The sequence below is a fragment of the Pseudochaenichthys georgianus genome, chromosome 19 (assembly GCF_902827115.2).
Source record: "Pseudochaenichthys georgianus chromosome 19, fPseGeo1.2, whole genome shotgun sequence".
NCBI classification, from domain to species: Eukaryota; Metazoa; Chordata; class Actinopteri; order Perciformes; family Channichthyidae; genus Pseudochaenichthys; species Pseudochaenichthys georgianus.
This window is the reverse complement of record NC_047521.1, coordinates 4,587,893-4,609,233: the sequence shown is the minus strand read 5'-3', so window position 1 is coordinate 4,609,233 and position 21,341 is coordinate 4,587,893. Positions and strand designations below refer to the sequence as shown.

Genomic DNA, 21,341 nt, shown 5'->3' with positions numbered 1-21,341 from the left:
TAATTTTTGTCGTGCTGCAGCACCTCTTTTCACCCTCTGTCTGAAACCAGAGCTCAGTCTGCTCTGATTGGTTAGCTGGCCGGCTCTGTTGTGATTGGTCAACCACTTAGAGATGTCCCGCCCCTCATGTAAAACATTTTGAATGTTAACCAATATAACATACAAAGTGTTACATAGTGATGTAAGTAGGAAGTTAGGAAGTATACAAAGGAGTCCAATGGAGGCTTTGCGTGCGTCTGTGTGTGAGAGAAACTCCCTCTGGAGGGAGCTTTAGGGTGTAAGCCTTTGCAGACCATTTACATGCTAAAAAACCTAAAGAACGAACTTCAAGAAAGGGAAAATAGGGCATATTTAATGTATATGTACAGGTTGCTTGTCTTTGCTGTAGGTCTTCATGTTTTCTTATGTTAGCCTTATCAACTTTTCATGGTGATAATATCTTATATCTGCTTCTTTCAATACCACACTTGCCCAACAAAAAGAATTATGCTGCTTTAAAAACGAATAAAATATACCAATATATCAAGTAATAATGAAGCTTAGCGCAAGTTCAATAAGGAAGATCTAACACGAGTCACTTACACGTCACTCTATGGCTCCCTTCCCCCCTCATTAAATATGAGGGCGTCACCCCTCAGCAGCCAATAGCTGCACATGCTAAATTCCTTAAATGCCTGCTCTTCCTCCCTGTCAGTTGTCATTTGCAGATGACCACACGCAGTAGCAGTACTACAATACTCCTCCTCGTGAGAAAAAAAAAAAGCACAAGAAAAACTAGCTCAAGATGTCCAACTCGGACAATTCAGATCACGAACCTGGTATGGAAATCTTCGAGCCCGGTTCGGCTCCCCACAGCGGCCTAGCACCAGAGGCAGACTTCTTCATCGCCCGGCTCCTGCAGCAGGGCATCTCCACAGCCCCAGGCCTCACTCTCTCTCAGCTCCGAGAGCTCTCGGATCAGGTCTCCAGCACAGCTCCCCAGTCCGGGGAAGCAGCTCCAGTCAGCTCCCCAGAGAGCAGGGCGAGGACGTGGAAGGGCAGGAAGTCGAGCCCTCCAGGATCCCGTCCACCTCCAAAATCCACCCCTTCCCAGGCTCGCCAGTCCGGGAGCGTCACTAACGCACCCCTCATGGAGAGTAGCGTGGCCGGCTCCCTGCAATCCCTGGCTAGCTCCATGATAGCTATCGATGCTCGCCTCCAGGCCCTGGAAGACTCCGTCACAGGAGCTTCGACTTCCGTGGCACTCAGGTACTAGTGTTAACGAAAATGTTTGCACTCACCCTTGCACAGGGTTGGGTTGTAACGGAATACATGTAACGGCGTTACGTAATCAAAAATACAAAAAATCAAGTATATTCAGCGGGCGTTACATTTGAAAAACGAGTAATCTGAGTCAGTTACTTTCGTAACCCTGAAGTGAATACTTATTGGAATTATTGGTTGAAAAGTTTCCTCACAAAATGTAATTCATTACCGGCAGAACCGTGTGCACACTGCACAGCGCTGCAGCGTGTCTGTGAGCGAGAGATGCAGCGTGTCTGTGAGGCCCCGCCCCCGCACGCAGATGAGAGAGAGAGAGAGTTCTCTTTCAAAATATATTGAAAGGTAGAAACGGAGATGGTTAGATAAAACATGGAAGATAACGTTTATGTAGCATTTATTTATTGTCGAAATGATGACATTTATAACGGGATCAAATCAAAGTGAATGGCCTGCTGAATGCATAGAGCAAGTGACTGGAAAAAAGTTATTACATCGTTTCAGATAATAAATAATAATGATAATTCATTCTATTTAGGGGCGCCTTTCAAAGCACCCAAGGACACCTTACAATGCATAACATATTCCAAGGAAAGGTTTTAAGACAGTACAAGAATGCAGTATGGGTGAGTTTTTATGTGTGGTGCAGACGAGAGCTGCCCAGAATGACACTAAGATGTTGTGTTGTGCTCTTGATAAGCCATTAAAACAGTAAAATACGTGTCTCCCGTTCACCAAAACATACCCATCTGTTATGGAAAAGAAAGTATTCCAAAGAAGAAGAAGAAGAAGAAGAAGAAGAAGAAGAAGAAGAAGAAGAAGAAGAAGAAGAAGAAGAAGAAGAAGAAGAAGAAGAAGAAGGAAAGAAAGAAAAGAAAAAAGAAGAAGGAAAGAGAAGAAAGGAAGTATTCTAAAAGTAATCTGCCACCGGTACCGGCGGGGACTGTTGTTAGCTTCTGATGCGCAGAAGAAAAATCTGGCCCACCCTATATTTTTACAGGCCCACCCTAAAGTACATTTCTGCCTACGCTACTGGTCCGCACAGCAGCGTGCGTTGACGGTCGGCGTGTCTGAAGCTTGGGGATTTTTTTGCGAGCAACGTGACCAACAACCAATCACATGAATCTCTTGCCCCCGACATACAAAGCAATAACAATGTTAAAACGTAAACTGAAAAAAAAAAAAAATCTCCTACAGGCGAAAACCTACCAGTTTCACCCACTGTCTCTGCCACCTCCCTCCATGCCTCGCTCCTCTGGTTTGTATCCCGGTAGATGAACAGAGACCGATCATTCAGCACCGGGTGATTCACTACGGCCATAATGAATTTTCTCTCAATTTTTTGGAATATGAGGTAATGACCTGCGTAGTCTCTCCCAGCATACACGCGGTTTGACTGGCTAGCGCTTGTACTGGCAGATTTGCATAAACGGGTTTTCATTGGCTGACGCTTCTGCCGAGGCGCCAAAAAATTGAACATTGCTCAACTTCTGAAGCGAGCAACGCCAGCAACGCTCCACGTCGCTTCCCAAAATACAGTTCTGCTAAAAGTGACGTCACCCTATTCAAAGTGAATGGGCAGAAGCTTTAATGCACGCCACCGTGTGGACGAGCCGTCACAGTAGCTCTGCGCCAGAAACCTCGTGGGGAAAAAAATAAATAAAAAATTGGAATATCACCCCTCCACTCCCATTATCATCCCTCAGCTAGCAGCTGCGCTATCTACTCACCCAGATTCCGTGTTTGTTGACTATCTCCTGTCAGGGCTCTCCCAAGGCTTCAGGGTAGGGGTCCTCCCATCTCCCACAGTGACTTTCGTAGCAAGAAACTTACAGTCAGCCTCTAAAGAACCCAACATAGTTTCCCAGCTCATCGACAAAGAACTTCTCAAAGGATATATAATCGGCCCTTTTAGCTCCTCCCCCTTCTCAGTGTTCCGTTCAAATCCCATCGGAATAAGCCACACATAATTAAAAGGCTGATTTTCGATGTGTCCGCTCCGGCCATTCGGCAGCGTCAATAGCATCATCCCTCCAGATCAGTTCTCCCTTCACCATGCCTCAGTGGATAATGCAATAAAGATGATCAAGTTCACAGGGCACGGAGCTCGGCTCTCCAAAACGGACATTACCGATGCCTTCAAGATCATCCCCATTCATCCGTCTCAGTGGAATTCGTTCGGTATTAAGTGGGAGTCCAAACTCTATTTTCGCCGTTCGCAGAAGCAGCCCCTGCATCTTCAATTCCTTCTCGGAAGCGCTCTGCTGGATCCTGCTGAACATCGTCAGAATCCCCTCCGTCCTTCACCTACTGGACGACTCCTCCCCATAGACCCGCCACAGGACGGCTCAGGGATCTCATTGGCCAAGCTTAAACACTGCTTCAGGAGTTAGGTGTCCCTCTCTTCAAAAATAAAACGTTAGGTCCCGACACACGCTTAGAGTTCTTAGGCATCATCCTCGACTCCATAGACATGAAGGCGTATCTCCCCTCCGACAAATTGCAGCGCATCCGGGACATCACCAAGTCATACTGCGAGCAACAAGTTATCACAAAACAACAGTCGCTCTCCCTTCTCGGACACCTCAACTTCGCCATGCACGTCATCCCCCAGGGGCGCTCGTTCATCTCCCGCCTCCTGCGGTCGACGAACTCCATGACTGCGTTTTCTTAGACGAAGGCTGCCGCTCAGACCTACGTTTCTGGTCCCTCCTGCTCGCCCACCGCGTTCCTCTGACTCAATGAGGTTCTTCACGGATGCCGCCCCATCCGTGGGTTTTGGGGGTTTCTTCCAGGGAGAGTGGTTCGAAGGGTCATGGCCCCTGTCAATTTCTACCTCAAGCAAGTTCTCATTAAATCCGGCCTATCACCTATATCATACCCGGGACATTCCTTCAGGATTGGTGCAGCCACCTCTGCTGCTAATCAAGGTCTCTCTACCTCATCCCTACAACAACTAGGACGGTGGTCCTCCTCCGCCTTCACAACCTACATTCGCCCGGACATCAGCGCCGTACTGGCTTCCCAAAGATCTCTCAGACCCTAACTATGGTATCTATGCATATAACTGGTGGTGGCTCATAAACACATTCACAAGTATACATGTCTCACTAAGGTACCTGATATTCAAACTGCATTCCTGTCCTAATTCCGCGGGCCCCGCCCACAGGGAATAGTGTCTCGTCTCACGCTGCAACTACATGTAACGGGCTTCATCTCCGGCACACAGGTATTTCATTCCCAGGCCTTGCTCAAACGTATCAGTGTAAAATGTATTTCCTGCAGTCAGGCGTGGACTCGGGCCACCGTACACCCCCGTGGCAGTTACAAAACAAAGAAAATAAAGAAAGAGTAAGGAAGGAAAAGAAAGAGATATCCTGTGAAGTCAGGCGTAGACTCAGGCCACTGTACACTCCGGTGTCAGTTACAAAACAAAGGAAAGAAAGAAAGAGAAAAGAGTAAAGAAAAAGATATATATATATATATATAGCCTGCGAAGTCAGGCGTGGCGGAAGGCCACCGTACACTTCGGTGTCGTAGCTTCGGGCTACCGTACACTTCGGTGTCGTGGACGTTGGGCCACTGTTACAAAACGAAACCGCTCGCTCCTCGGCGTAGTCAAGCCCTGCTGGCCAGGAATGCGACCCGCAGGTCGTTTTCAGGTAAGACCGGCACTGATTTCGGCAGTCAGAGTCTCAGCATGACCCGTAAGCTCCGGCAGTGATTCCGGCACTATGTCGCTCATATATGTGTTAATCTATTATCTTTCCTTCCCAGATCACCAGTCACCCCACAAGGTAAGCAACTCAGTTCATCTCAGTATTTCATACTTCACTGGTTTTGGGGATTTCATCGGAGCGGTGCTATCCCTCCTGAATGATTATCCTGCAAACCGGGGCCTAATCGCCAAACACCATTACATTCTCCTGTTGTATTATCATGGCAATCATTTCATTCATATGACGTGTAAACAATAAATATGTAATTCTTACATCACGTCTCTCCGGTTTGAAATATTGTTATCCTTTCCACACTTCAATGCCTTCCCTGAAATATGTAGTGAGACAGGCCTCATGCATAAGGCTTATGCAGGCAGCCCTGGCTTCTGCTCTCCCATTTGCAGGCCTGTGTTTGGATTAGGTGCTGATCGTTTACACTGGGTTCCCATTAGTGTCAAAAAAGCCAGGTGATGCGCAGTTACTGTGTGAGATATCTAAACAGAAGGGAGGGGCCAGCGTCTCCCCCCTCTGTCTATAGTACAGGTGGTGTGTGTGTGTGTGTGTGTGTGTGTGTGTGTGTGTGTGTGTGTGTGTGTGTGTGTGTGTGTGTGTGTGTGTGTGTGTGTGTGTGTGTGTGTGTGTGTGTGTGTGTGTGTGTGTGTGTGTGTGTGTGTGTGTGTGTGTGTGTGTGTGTGTGTGTGTGTGTGTGTGTGTGTGTACACTTGTCGGTACTTGTATGTGTACTTGTATTAGGATATTGAATAACACAAATGTTGTATTGTAGTGTTGGTCCTAGGCAGTGTGTCCATTTGCTCCTGGGTGATCAGCTTCCTTCGATAACAAAGTTAGTTATGTGGCTGCCGTTCGCCTTATCTTGATTGGTTGAGGGAGGATGGGGCGGGAGAGGGAATCTCTCCGTGAGGCTCCACAGGCGCTCTCAGTTATGCCGTGTCTATAGGGAATACTTGCGGATCCACCTCATTCATAGGAGAAGAGGTCTTCAGGGAAAGGGGGACTAGGACTTCTGTGGAATAACCTACCGAATAATAACAATCATAAGGAAGAAAGAACCATCAATACGCTTTGGAAAACATTGAGAAGAAATTGTGGAATACCAACTACAACACAATCACATTCTGGAGAAGAAGAATTGCTGTCCTTGTCAAATTCGTCCAACAAATTCTGAATATTCTGGAGCTACCTGGTGTCGCGAGGCAAATAGAGCCGAGCTGAGTGGACTTAGTGAGGGATAAGAGTAGGATGAGTGAGAGGCCTTGCAAGGGAATGGGTGAGGTATGAGGAGGCAAACCAAGTGAGGAACCAGAAACCTGCTTTCAATGTGAACCCCCAGCACCATGCTCCTGCCAACCTGGCACAAGAGGACCCCGACCACAGCACGACACACCCTCCTGCTCACATTATTCTTTGTTTTCTTCATCCACCAGGTAAATAATACTCAACTTATACACATAATACAGTCATTGCACATGCACATAAACAGACTTGGGGAGCAATGGAATATACGTAATCAGGACACCCAAGAAAAGATAACTGTATTACCTTACAGTTACATCAAAAAAGACGGACTCAGATTACTGATACATTTGGAAAAAAAGGGGATTACTGGCAGAATAACAATGTTACAATACAATTCAAAATAAAGATCAATGTAGAAGTAATGCCTTATTTTTGGTTTTCATTTAGGCTTCTTTCATTTTTCTTCATTACAAATATATTTTGTATTAAATGCTCTAGGAGGACACCTGAGACCAGAATACTGTGTTCGCTCTTACATCATGTTTTAAACTACAACAGCTTTGTAAACTATACTTTTTAAGGGATAGCCTATCATTTAGACACATTTTCGATAATGAAAACATTTAGTTCTATTTTCCATGGCCATATTGTTCTGTTGTCTTACATAAATAGACTTGAGTAAAAAACATCTTATTGATATTTATTTGATCTTTTATTTATAGACAGTGCATTTGATATTAAATAATACAAAAGTAACGGAAAGTAATAAGGACATGTAACCTTATTACTTTACTTTTTTATATTGTGATATAAAAATGAACTTTTTTATGTGTAACTAGTATTTGTAACGGAATATATCTTTGAATACTACCTTCCCAATCCAGCATATACAGTACATACAATGCATACACTAATAATGCCTTTCAATGAACTAACATTCATTACTCATTGGTCTTTGGATTTATCCAGTGAGGCCCGGTTTCACCTGGTGCTGTTTGACATGTTGCAAAAGTTCCTTAACTTCAATATTACATTTTTATTCTAAATATTTCAATGGAACTTGGCTCCACAAAAACATTCTTCTTCTGATGTATTGTATTAGACCAGGGGTGTCAAACTCAATTTCATCGCGGGCCACATTCGTATAAAGGTTGCACTCAAAGGGCCGGTTGTAACTATATAAATATATATATAAAAGAATGTATTATATGACATTATTGCCTCTGAATTGGATTGTTATCGGATAGGATACTAACTTAGTAATTAACTACGTCTGAAAGCAGAAGTCCAGGGCAAATAATTGCAAGTCTCTTCAGTGCGCATGTCACAAAACGAGATGCATTGTGGGACATGTAGTTTATGGGCAACCTTCTTCTGTAAAGTGGCATGTATATATAATACACTTATTATATTCTTTGCAAGCTCTTGCAGGGCCACATAAAATGAAGTCGCGGGCCGGATTTGGCCCCCGGGCCTTGAGTTTGAGACCCCTGTATTAGACAATATAAAATGTATCATGAAACAGAGCAAAGCCCCTACTGACAGATAACTCAGGATAAGTACATTTTAAAAACCAGCATGTGACAGATTCGTTTTTATTGGTCCTTTTACATAATTGGTTCAGGTTACAGGAGGTCCCTTCGCGCACATGTGTACATATTGTGCAGTTTCTGAAGCCGTTGTCTGAAAGTGTCCGTTTAGTGACGTGCTTGAAAAACAACTGTGTTTTGGAAATCAAATTAGAGGGGTTTTTTCTCAAGGGATAAAAGAATGTAGCAAAGAAACATAATGAATAGGACAATTAAATCATAGAACACTTAACTTTTATCTTCAATTTGATACAGCTAATTAATTATTCAGAGTCTGCTACCTGATTTGAAGCAGGTTTAGTATCTTAACAGACAACACAGAAGACAGGTGTGGTGACGCTTTAGACAGTCCTGACAAGACGAGGCTCACCGAATGAAAGACGGCATAGAAGAGAAATCTTTGGGACACAGGCTGATGTGCCAAACGGACACAGATTTACAGATTGGGAGTGTTTACCCAATATATAAACTGCTGTCCCCGGTCCTGACACTGATGTATAAATGAGAGGAAGGCTGTAGCCTGGAGTTTCTTTTCTTAAACATAACAAAATGAGGTTTGTTTCAGAAATGACAGCAAATTAAGGAAGAATCCTAATTTTGGTATTAAATTATAGCTATAAAATATAACCTTTAGTAAGACAGACTTAAATGAAGAATAAATAGAGGGTTATGTTTCACTAATGCACTGAGCCATATTGATTAGTTGCCTGTATACATGCACACAGGGGAAATGTCTACTGTGTAATTGGTGCTTATTAAATACTCCCACCAAGTGGGAAAATACTAATACTGCAACATCCACTGCTCATCCATTCAGACACTTTAAATACAATGGAATTGGTTTACTCTAAAATATGATATTACATTTCATTTATTCAACCATTGTATATTATTAAACCAGTTTTTGTTGAGATTTATGTATAGGTAATTATGATGTTATGCCATTCAGAATCATTACATCGTCATGAGCTCAGTCTTAAAATGATGGATACTTTATTAGCTTATTAGACCCGAAGATTTCCTTTCTTTCGATCAAGGGTTTTTCAGCATCTGTTGATATGTGTCTCAAATGACTCACATGTATCTTAATTAAATCAATCTAAGCCTCTGTGAAGTATCACATTCTCTTTGTTTCCAAGGCACTTCATATGCAAATGTATGATAAATAAGTAGGCGGTCAAGACTCTTAAACTCAAACCTAAAACTTAACAAATAAAATAAAATCTAATTAAATTGAAACACATTACTTTGTGTAATGTTTAATAGGTTACTTATAGTAATGAACCTTCAGGGAAATATCATCCAGCTCAGCACCTGAGCCTTTAGCCTCTTTTGATTGAGCTAGCAAAGCACCAGCAGATCTATTGAGCAATTAGCTAAGGCAGCGAGCGGTGACCAAAACACAGAGGAGAGGCATCCGTAGGGTGGGGGGGGGTATGCTGTGAAATGCTGGCAACGTTATGCTACAATGTGCGGGGCAAACGCTTTGTGAGATGATATATTCTAAAGTGCTACACATCATCTCAGGGGAGGATTAGAAAACAATGTAAAATGCTCACTTACTCTACTGACTTTAAATGATCACTTTCCTGTATGATTCATTATAGTCGTAAACAGGTTTATTTGTGATTTGTTATTTGGGGGATTCTGTGTTTGGGGGGGGGCATGTATTATTCTAAGAAACTACATGTACTCACTGATTCCACATGCTGTAATCCCGTTAAGGCTAAAATGATTAACAAACTTATCACACTCGATTGTGATTGGCCAATTTGGACATATTTTGGACATTTCAGAGTTTGTTAATACTCACTAACAAACCGCAATGCTTCGCAACCTGCTACACGATCAATCTACCGGGTGTGCATTTCACATCGATGACTGCCTCGTTGCACATTATCCTTTACTTATTCTCCTCCATTTTTGTGTGAGTGATCAAATATTTCAATTGCCCTTTCACACTAAATAAACTGAGCACTGCTTTCACTTCCATGTTGTCCTAAAACCTAATAAGGGCTCTATCACGAGTAGATCAAATCAGTCATTACATTACTGCAATATTAATTGCTATTTAAATACCACAAAAAACACAGGAAGAATGACAGAAAATGCAGTTGCAGTTAAAAGTTAAATGCACTGATCTTATTCAGAAAGTGCTTTGATATGAAGCGGTGTTATCCATGAGCACAGCATGCACTTTGAACGCATTTTTGGGAAACATATACATTGTTTAGGATATGCGAGGCTGATAACAGCGTAGACCTGTGTGCCGGATTTGAATTGAACCCATGCTGTACACTAATGCTTGTATTCTCTTAAATGTAATGTTCAGATTAACTTGTTTCACTTTTTAATCCACATGCAGGTAACAGGTTCAGTGCTTGAGAGTCTGATAGCCCAACGGAATGAATACTGGGAGATCTGCAACAGAACTCTTACAACAAGCGCACCCTCAGAAGCTGGTGAGATGCTGCTATATTGTTAGTGTCTCCTTGATTGTTATTACTTTAATGAATACTTGAGAATATTCTCTTTTTACAGGAACCTACTGTAAAGGAACGTTTGACACTTTTGTGTGTTGGCCCCACTCTTCTCCGGGGAACGTGTCAGTCCCCTGTCCTTCTTACTTACCATGGATCAGCGAGGGTAATGTTCTCTAGCAACTACTGTATAAGGTCACACGTTATAAATACATGTCATTGAAGCTTATTTCGTGAATGGCTCCTTTTACTATTTTGTACTTCCTTTGGTAATTCATTATTATAAGTGAATCAATCACTGGCTGAATCACAAGACAAACTGTAAGGTTCCTCACAGGAAGTCTTTGTGCAGTTCAATGTGTAATCAATGCACAGTTATGCTTTAAATGTCAATCAGCAGTCTACCATAGGTCAGCTGCAGTTTTGTTTTTAGCCACACTCAAAACAGCAGACACTTCTTTCAACTCAATTCAATTTAAACCTTTATTTATCCAGGTGAAATCCCATTTAGATCATTGATCTCTTTTTCAAGGGAGACCTGACTTTACCTTACGGATCAAATCATTTAAAAATTATGATTACTTTCAGTGTTTCCCCTAGGATGGAGTCATAGCAGCGGTGCTAAGGCACGTGGGCCCAGCATGATGTGAGCGCGGAGCGCATGGAATGTTTTAGTGTGTGCGAAGTGCGCCCCACCAATTTGTTTCTATGTGTCTGCCAGCACAAGAAAGGCTCTTGAGGCCTAGTACCAGGGCCGGTCCTAGCCAATTTGCTGCCCTAGGCGAGATTTTATATATAAAGAATAAATGAAAAATCTCTACCAAAGACAAATACACTACAGAAGCTTATTGACGTAGGTAATAGACGTCAAAATGGCTTCAAATGTATTCAGTATTGTATGAACATGTTTTAATTGGGGGGTGGACGTCACATCCTCTAGGGGGGGTCAGCCCCCCGGGAAGATTTTTTTTAACATTTTAAAGTAAAAAGCTTCAATCTGGTGCACTTTGAGCACACAATTACTAGAGACCTGATCTAAGGGGTACAACTCTAAAACACCCATATGAAAAAGATCGGTTTACATTTTAATAATCAAATAAGTATATGAACATAACCAATAACCTACCGTAGCCAATAACAAATAAATGTCACTTATTTTATTTTTGTTGTTCATTTATATCTTATTTTACCAGTTAACATTTATTTATTAAATGCATATTTTTGTATCTCTCCAACTTTAAACAATATTTTTGGTTTACTGTCCTATAGTATACATTGGAATGATTTCAAAGCTGTTTTTATTTATCCTAATAATTATAAAAGAGTGCCTTGGAAATATGTGTTTACATAATTTGTGGTCAAACCGTTTGAGACCCACTGAGATAACATAGACTAAAATTAACTATCTAAACACTCAGAGAGTCCTTTACCTCACTGAGCCTCTCAGTCTGACAGGAGAGCTCTCCTCCACCCTGGTTGTAGAAACATCTACTTCTTATATCCGTTAGCGCAGCTAGCACCAGATGCTAATAACAACAGCGCCAGTACCGGTGCGCCCTCTCTCTCTCCCTCGCTCGCTCTCTCGCTCCCACGCTCGCACTTTGTCTGTGAGCTGCGGGGGCCTGATAAGCCAACATCCCCCACTTTCATCACTTGCAGCGCCCATCGTACAGGGCAAATGAAAAGTGTAACTGGGGTGAAAAGGGTGTTACATCAAGGCCGAAAATTAGGATGAGCAGCAACGGTCAAAAATGTTTTTTCCCCTCCCAGAGCTACCAGCGCAGCACCCCCCAGATCTGGCCCTGCCTAGTACATACAGTGGCAATGTCTCAAGATTTAGCAAAAATACACCTTTATTGAACATACAGTAACACAAATACTACAAATCCACATAACAAACTATCAAAAATTAAAAAGGGTCGCCACTTATTATTATTTTACTTAAAAAAAAAAGTAAAACAAATATTTCAGCAGCGGTGCTGCGCCTCCACTATTTGTATATAGGGGAAACACTGACTTTAGTACACCATGTTCTGTGCAGGCTGTCCCACCATGAGATACAAATAAATAAAAACATAGTGAGTCAGGCCTTCTGCAATTATCTTTTTTTTTACCACAATGATGTTTGAAATAATGACACAAGAAGAGACCATACCCATTCATTTTGGGAATTATAATTATAGATTACAGATTTGATATCCAATTCTGTAATGTCAATTACACCAAAGAACAGAAGTGATAAATAATCATGACCTCAATATTGATCACAATAATCAAAGTTATTATTTTGTCCATAATCGTACAGACATATTTTAATACAGTTAGTTCACATTAGGTTTTACTTTTGCTAGTAAGATTTCAAGAAAAAGGTAATTGTAAATGGGTCTTTGAAAAGTGATGGAAGCCTTGTCTATAATGAGGTCAAAACAACTAAAGTGCTCCAACACAGGTCAAATAGAAAGAAACCATGCATATCTACGGTGGCCCTGAAGTGCAAGACACCACAGCGTTTCACAAAAAGCCACAGCGTTTCACATTGGACGGAAAGGGTATTCCTTAGGGAGAACACTTCTTGTTTGTGATTGGACAGAGCCAGCCAAAGAAGCACTGCTGTGATTGGTTGTTTTTGCTGCCAGTCAAGAAATAACGCTTCGTGATTGGCCCAACACATCAGCCGTTAGCTGTTAGCACACACTCAGCGCTCACAGCTCCTCATATCTGTTCAGAAACTGGACAAAAGTTAAACATGTACAAACCACAGACTGTCTATGTCATGGCGAATACAGTCGCTGCTTTATTTATGTCTGTATGATGTTGTTGTGAGTGTGGACGGAGCAGCTACAGGTTAGTTTAGCCTGATCGATCCGATTCCGATAGGATTTACATGGAGATACGGCCCGCCCCCTCTCCAGCGTCTTGTTTGAATGACAGGAGTAAACACAGAATTAATGCTTTATTAATGCATGGTTTTTAAGGGGCTTATCTCCATGTAAATACTTTGGTAGACCACCCAATATTCGCATCGCTCTAATCGCTCAAGTTTCACCGCGGCTGTCAGCTGTGTTTGCTCCTGTCATTCGAACAAGAGGCGCTGGAGAGGGGGCGGGAAGTATCTCCATGTAAATCCTATGGGAGATACCAACAACAACAAAATGAACATATTTGACTGTGATTTAATTGTAATACACGTTTCAAAGTGATGCCGAAGTAACTACATACTGATAACGGTTAGTAAAAACCATGAATTAACGCGTTGACAAGTCTGCAGACAGACGGCAGGCGAAAAGCTTTTAAAATGCGTGTTTTCTGAATGGAATCGGATCCACCAGGCTACACTAACCTGTAGCTGCTCCGTCCACACTCACAACAACGTCATACAGACATAAATAAAGCGGCGACTGTATTCGCCATGACATACCCTGTCTGTGGTTTGTACTTGTTTAACTTTTGTCCAGTTTCTGAACAGATATGAGGAGCTGTGAGATCTGAGTGTGTGCTGACGGCTGATGTGTTGGGACATATTTCGCTGTCGGATGTTGACTAATCACGAAGCGTCATTTCTTGACTGGCAGCAAAAACAACCAATCACAGCAGTGCTTCTCTGGCTGGCTCTGTCCAATCACAAACAAGAAGTGTTCTCCCTAAAGGAATACCCTTTCTGTCCAATGTGAAATGCTGTGGTGTTTTCTGAAATGCTGTAGTGTTTTCTGAAATGCTGTAGTGTTTTCTGAAATGCTGTGGTGTCTTGCACTTCAGGGCCACCGTACACACCATTGTATGTTTTCCATCCCCAAGGCCAAACTCCGGAGCTTCGGGGACAGAGCCTTCTCTGTGGCAGCCCCGAAGCTCTGGAACTCCCTCCCCCAATACCTCCGTGAGTCTGAGTCCCTCACCCTGTTCCAGTCCCGCCTCAAAACCCACCTCTTCAACTCTGTATCCATAAGCCCCGCCCCCTCTCAATCAACTTCCTCCTGACTGCTTTTCTGTTTGGTTTTGTTTCTTTTTGGCTTTGTCTTTGTTTTTGTTTTGTTTGTCTACCCTCCCTCCCAAATGTAAAGCGTCTTTGGGTTCAAGAAAAGCGCTATAGAAATAAAATATATTATTATTATTATTGTGTTTTCTAATTACCTACAGACACCTCAAGGAGGGCACACAGAGAATGTTTGGAAAATGGGAGATGGCGACGGAAGGAGAATTCCTCCGAGCCCTGGAGGGATGAGTCAAATTGTAAGGAGGACACATACTTCAAAGACAAGGTGAGGAAGTAAAATACAAAGTGTCTGCTTCCTCCAAGTATAGCAAATGATAGCTTAAAATGCTGAGAGGTGTTGTTATTCTCTCCATATTGCTGTGTGTGTGTGTGTGTGTGTGTGTGTGTGTGTGTGTGTGTGTGTGTGTGTGTGTGTGTGTGTGTGTGTGTGTGTGTGTGTGTGTGTGTGTGTGTGTGTGTGTGTGTGTGTGTGTGTGTGTGTGTGTGTGTGTGTGTGTGTGTGTGGTGTGTGTGTGTGTGTGTGTGTGTGTGTGTGTGTGTGTGTGTGTGTGTGTGTGTGTGTGTGTGTGTGTGTGTGTGTGTGTGTGTGTGTGTGTGTGTGTGTGTGTGTGTGTGTGTGTGTGTGTGTGTGTGTGTGTGTGTGTGTGTGTGTGTGTGTGTGTGTGTGTGTGTGTGTGTGTGTGTGTGTGTGTGTCCAGGAGGAAGAAATGTTTCGGCACACAGCCCTCAGGCTCATCTCTGTGATTGGCTACTCCCTGTCCCTGTCCTCTCTCATCCTGGCGACTCTCCTGATGGGCGTGCTGAGGTCAGTGCTCGGGACTAGAGGGGTTATGAATGAATGATATATTTTAGCCCCTAGGGGAATTTGCTTATAAGAATATCAAACATCCACAACCAACATTGACAGAACACATCATTTATAATATAATAATGCCTAATATAACAAAAAAACAAGGACATCATAAAAATATCATCAAAGCGACAAATGCGTTTGAATGGGTGAATGCTGACTTGTATATGTAAAAGCCCTTTGAAGGATTTAAAGGTAGTAAGACATCTATGCAAATACAGTCTTTTAACCATTACTAAAAGAACAGGCACCCATTTTTTAAAACCTTACCCCAACAAGCGTCTTAGTGTAAAGTTGACTGATACAGGCATACTAGAGCCAAAACGCATGACACTGAAACATGCAGCATGTTCAGGAAGTTCAAAGTACTTTGTCAGGTACAGGTAGGTTCAAACACGGGAGATCAATCAATCCAACAAGCAAACATGTCCAAGAAGGACCAGGCAGAATAATAGGGACAGGCAGGGTCAAAAACAAGCAGAGTAGATAAACAGACTAAGAACAAATGAACGCTGGAGAGCTTAGACCAGAGGTGCCCAGTACGTCGACGTCGGGGCAATGCTGTTGGATCGCGAGTCATTCATAAAAAAAAATCTAGCTCCGTTAAAATAGACAAAACAGGTTTTGATCCCTCCTCCCTTGGCCTCCCTGCCACTTCATTCAGGAGTTTACTTGATTGACAGAAAAAGCGACCTATCGCTTTCCAGTCTGTTAATCCAGAATGCAAAGCGATACAAAATCAGTCAAGTGCCGGGAAAACATTCACATTCAAAGGTTATTTGCCTTATTTGTAAAGCAAGCGTCGCTCTGCCAAAGAAAGGTAACGTGGAGAGGCATTATCGGAGTGTTCACAAGGCTGACAGCGACTTGTGGCGACTTGTGGCGAGTTGAGAAAGAGAAAGGTCATGTATTATTTTTGCTACAGAAACATTATCTCGCAGTCGTAGTGTCACCAACTCGTTTCTAACATGCAAAAAGACACAAAAATGTGTCTATGGTCGGTGTATTTTCGACCTGTATCTCTCTCCCCTGTCTGTGTGCTAGGGGGGCGGGGCAGTTTGCACACACTCGGCTGCTACATGCAGCAACACACGGCTGGGATGGCGGAGAGAAGCCCACCAAGGTGTGGTTAAATGTTACCCGTCTTGAGGTGGACAATGCTCGTTGCCAATAGTGCAATAAGAGTTTAGCATGTAAGGGCGGTAACACGAGCAATTTGTCTAAACATTTAGCAAAAGTGCTCCACATTCAGACGGAGAAATGCACCGGGTTCCACTGTCTTTCTAGTTGCTCTGCAGCCCCGTCCACGAGTAACGTTTCCACGTCAGGTGTTATGTATGCTAGCAGCAACACACGGAGTTAACTACAGAGAATGCAATACAAACATGGGTTAATGATTAGAGGTAACTGAGTTTATTTTGTTAAAGTTTCAGCTATTCTGTTTACAGTTCTGTCATCAGATTATTTAATACGATTTGTTAAAACATTGTTGTTTCTTTTGATGTGAAATATTATTTATTTAATTTAAATAAAAAGCAATGTTAGTTTTGTTCACAATTTGTTAAGTTAATTTAATAATATTTGTATTTTTAAATCAAGTATTCATCTTTATTGTCTTCATTGCTAGTTTCCACATGCCTAAAACAACCTCAAGCTAAATCTAAAAGTTGATGGCTAAATAAGAGCGTTTGAGAAATTGTGCAAGGCATACAGTAATAGTCTGAATAGTCGATTAGTCGTTTCATTAATCGATAGATTAATCGATTATCAAATTAGTCGTTTATTGCAGCCCTATTGTAGTTATCCCATGTATAAATAAAACGTGTTATTCAGCAACCCTTGCAATTTGGGATATTATTTTTGGTTGGTAGACCTCGGTGAGCTGGTCATTTCAAAAGTAGCTCACCAGCCAAAAAAGTGTGGGCACCCCTGGCTTAGACAATATGGCATGGAACAAGTGAAAGTGAACTAGTATATATGCTGTGGGGTTGATGGAGGAATGATTTGCAGGTGAGGAGATGGGTTTGGGGAAACCATGTTAGGGGAATGAGTTGATTTTAAGGCTAAGAAGGAGGCATGATGTGAAATGACAGGAGAGTTCATTATAAGCAAAACAAGATAAACAAACTAAAGGTGTGGGGACACTTAGTGCTATCAGTCATCAGAAACTCCACAGGAAAGATTTAACAGTTCAAAACAATACATTTTAATATATAACATGTGGTAAAGGCAAGTCCTGATAAACAATAAATAAGACATGGGTTATATCCACTAGCTTTACTGATGAAATGCACAATGATAACCCACTAGAAAGGGTGGCACCGAGATATGAGAATAAACAATCCTTATAAATTACATTATAATAAGCAGGAAGCATTTCCATGAAATATGCCCTCAGTAATTCTGTTACAGCATAGGGAGTATGGATCAATGTATTCCTCAAATTGCTACTGTATCTGCTTACCAGGAAGCTCCACTGTACCAGGAACTACATTCACATGAATCTGTTTGTGTCATTCATCCTGAGAGCCATGGCCGTCATCTCGAAGGAAATCACATTATACATCATGTATTCCAAGCTACCCAAGGACGACCCCGGGTGGAACTCCTACTCAAGCTCTGCGGTATTAAAAGCACTGCCTTATTATTCATATATAAGCATATACTTCAATTGTAGCTGTAGCCAATATTTACAGTAAAGAATTAACAAACCAAAGCAGTTTGAATCAGTAAAACTATTTTCAACACTAATCTATAATATTTCTCAACAGATAGCATTGATGTGTAAGTTCTCCAAAGTGTGCATGGAATACTTTGTGGCCTGTAACTACTTCTGGCTGCTGGTGGAGGCCATTTTCCTCCACACACTCCTCTTTACAGCTGTACTGACCAAGAGACGTCTCTTGAAGAATTACATGCTGCTAGGATGGGGTAAACCATGAATGAATTGTTTTCATCATTTTGTTTTTAGTCTATTATGTGTACCTGCATCTGGGTGTGTTTATGTGAGTATGTGTGTGTAGAAAGGTGTGTAAGTAAAGTAACCCAACCTACACAAAAAAAAACAGATAGTGTGGACCTCACATAACTAAAAACCTGAAATGGACCTAGGAAGCTCTTTCTAGTCCGGTCAGTGTCCTCCACTTTGTCTGATTGATATTTTTGATGTGATATCTTTGTTAACGTCCACTCCAGGATACCAGCTGAGGTTTTAAAAGTCTTTACAAGCTTAAGAAAGGGGGGTCCCCAAAATGTCTGTTATGGCCTGGTACCCCCACACCACCACAAAGACAAGGATATGTGTGTTTGTTTGAAATTAAACGTTATGCATCTTTTGCATTTGTAACTTTTCAGGAACACCTATTTTGTTCGTAACACCATGGACCGTTGTCAAGATTATTTATGAAAACACAGAGTGAGTGTTTCACCCATCATCACAATTATCACAATACATTTACAAAATTCATGAATTAAAATGCTCTTCATTACTTGACTTGTTAAACTTCTTTTATTTTTGTATTCCCAAGATGCTGGTTTATTGTGAACAGATGGTTCTGGTGGATAATAAGGGGACCAATTACATTATCAGTACTGGTAAGTGTTAGAAACAATCCTTGATTTGCTTTTTCTAAGAAACACAGTACATTACGTTCTCATTAGTTACACATCCATCATGTTGTTCCTGTGAGTTCCTTTTTGTGCCAGCTATTAAGTAAATGTCACTCTAATTTCACACTGCTTCCTGTCTTGTGAGGGCACGTGATATAGAAGCTGTTGTAATGTCAAGCATGACTGATTACTAATTTATTGGAGTTACACATTCACATTCACATTGAGCGACTACATTTGTTAGTCTTGTAAGTAGTTTTGTCACATGTATTTAATGTAAATCTACCCTGGATGTGTGTTGCAGGTCATTTTTTTCATATTCATCAAGATTCTGATGCTGTTGCTGTCCAAGCTGAAAGCAGATCTGGTGAAATTTACAGACTACAGATACAGGTAATTGTCCCAGCCTTGCTCTATTTCCTAAACGGTGTCTTTGAACCGTACATTAGGTTGTTTCCTGGTTATAATGTCAATTAATGCCATGTACTGTACTGCAAAGTTCAACTGTCACGCCTTTATGCTCTGGCCTCATTTCACATGCAAAAAGAGAGAAGGGCTAATGGATAATTTTACAAAGCTTTACATTGTCTTCCATTTTATCCTTTGCTCTTTGAATCATGTGCCAAATGTTATGAACATTATCCATGTAATGTATGTGTCCTAAACCCTTTTAGTCTATGCAATCTTTTATTGCACTATTATATGTTAAGTTTATCTTATTATATTGTATCATATCGTATCATGTCGTCTCATATCGTATCATATCGTATCATATTGTATCATGTGTTTATGGTTCAGGCTAGTTATTTTAAATGTTTAACAGATCCTATTAAGTCTGTTTTCTCTTTTGTTATTAATTGTTATGCTATTTTTATCTCATCATACTGTTGTGTCCTTTATGCTTATCATTTGTCTGTACTACATTTAAAAAAGTTGGAGGAGACGCAAGATCTTCATTGCCAAAAGTACACTATAGCCATTCTGCATATGACAGATAATGTCCTTGAATCCTTTGGACAATCTATTCTCATACGCACCATAATATGCATATTTTTGTTCATTCCCTTCAGCTTGGCCAGGGCAACACTGGTACTTATTCCTCTGCTGGGGATCCATGAGGTGGTCTTCACTTTGCTGATAGACGAATGTGTTGAGGGCAGAAGTCGTTACGCCAGGAACTTCATCAACCTCACCCTCAGCTCCTTTCAGGTAACACCTGTGAAGTTGATTACATACATGACATAATAGGTTGTTCTCAATTTACATTAATTTGTTATTTTTGACCTTTTTCAGGGTTTTCTGGTTGCTGTGCTGTACTGTTTTGCTAATGGAGAGGTACATGTCTTCTGTATGTATAGTGATGTTTCATGTCAATTCATTTCTTGTTAGTTTGAGACTTTAAAGCTGCATCAACTAGTACTTTCAATATTAGAAATGGTACAATTGACTTTGTGTTAGTGAAGCTAACTCATTCTTCAGAGTTAGAGACTATAGCTAGTGAGCTTATTTGGTGGCTTAAGAGTCTGATGTTCAGCAAAAAAGTTGTAATTAAACCAATGAATACCAGCTGCCAAGCACCAAACTAAAGTAGTTAGCATTTAGCAGATTTCAGATTTTAGCCAAGAGTTTGAAAAAATGGTGGACTTCATTGATTATGTTGTTGTCAATATGTATCCCTTTTCTTTATTCTGGCATTTAGGTCCAAGCTGAACTGAAGAAGCGCTGGCAGATTTTCCTTTTCACCAACCACTTCCAGGTCAGGAGCTGTTTCCGGAGTGTGCCACTTAAGCACCTTTGGAAATGCACTCGAGGGCGCCGCCCACAGGGCTCGCGACAGAGCGACTCCTACGACGACGGCGGCACCTCCACAACCCATCCACATATGCTCCAGGTGGCTGTGAAAGGAAGAGGTGGGAGGCATGGACCTGGAGAGGTTCACGGTCTGGGGCTGATGGGCTGTGACGCAACAGGACTGGACTTTCTGACCCTCACCAGGAAAAGCCTGTCCAGTAGTGAAGGAGAGATGACACATGGGGAGACCATGGAGGAGATTCTGGAGGAAAGTGAGTTCTGATCCCCTGTAGTGTGTTGGTTGCCACCTGACATGGACAGGCTACGGATAAACACCTGATAAACAGTGAGAAAAAGTATTTTTTTTTAAATCTTCCAAAAATAGACTACTCACAGAGTAACGGTGGCAACTACCCCAAAGCCTGAGGTTTATTTTATGTGTCAGTTTGTTTGTTGTAATTTGATTTATTGCAACTTAGTTGTGGAAGTCAATATAAGTGTTTGTTTCTATACGCTTAACATAAACCAAGTAGGGTCTTTTAGGCATGTCCTTTAGATTCAATCTGTGTTCAAATGTAGACCTTCAATAATTCTTTACAATGTATATATTCCAAATAAAATGGCCCCTTATAATCGACACAAATAGTCGTGTTGGTTTCACCAGCAAGTTAAATAGGTGGTGATTTAGTACATGGTTACTACTAATGCAATCCTTTGACATGTTGTTATTGGATTGAACCATTCTATTTCTCATTTCATCTGAGGGTCATCTCCTGGCTTACTCATTAGCTTAGT

General features: G+C 41.6%; 1 protein-coding gene across 1 annotated transcript; it reads left to right on the top strand.

The window, feature by feature from the left end:
* Nucleotides 1–6,334: 6,334 nt before the first annotated feature.
* Nucleotides 6,335–21,068, top strand: glp2r (glucagon-like peptide 2 receptor). The gene is made up of 13 exons (XM_034108066.1): nucleotides 6,335–6,424; nucleotides 10,191–10,287; nucleotides 10,367–10,471; nucleotides 14,440–14,561; nucleotides 14,995–15,101; nucleotides 17,614–17,770; nucleotides 17,918–18,077; nucleotides 18,501–18,561; nucleotides 18,674–18,740; nucleotides 19,060–19,148; nucleotides 19,826–19,964; nucleotides 20,049–20,090; nucleotides 20,455–21,068. The coding sequence occupies exons 1-13, from the start codon at nucleotides 6,335–6,337 to the stop codon at nucleotides 20,827–20,829; spliced, it is 1,611 nt and encodes a 536-aa protein (XP_033963957.1). The 3' UTR covers nucleotides 20,830–21,068.
* The last annotated feature ends 273 nt before the right edge of the window (nucleotides 21,069–21,341 follow it).

Coding starts and splice junctions, on each gene's coding strand:
- glp2r (XM_034108066.1), top strand. CDS start 6,335: ATGCTCCTGCCAACCTGGCACAAGAGGACCCCGACCACAGCACGACAC. Junction 6,425..10,190: donor TTGTTTTCTTCATCCACCAG/GTAAATAATACT, acceptor ATCCACATGCAG/GTAACAGGTTCAGTGCTTGA. Junction 19,149..19,825: donor TTTACAGACTACAGATACAG/GTAATTGTCCCA, acceptor CATTCCCTTCAG/CTTGGCCAGGGCAACACTGG.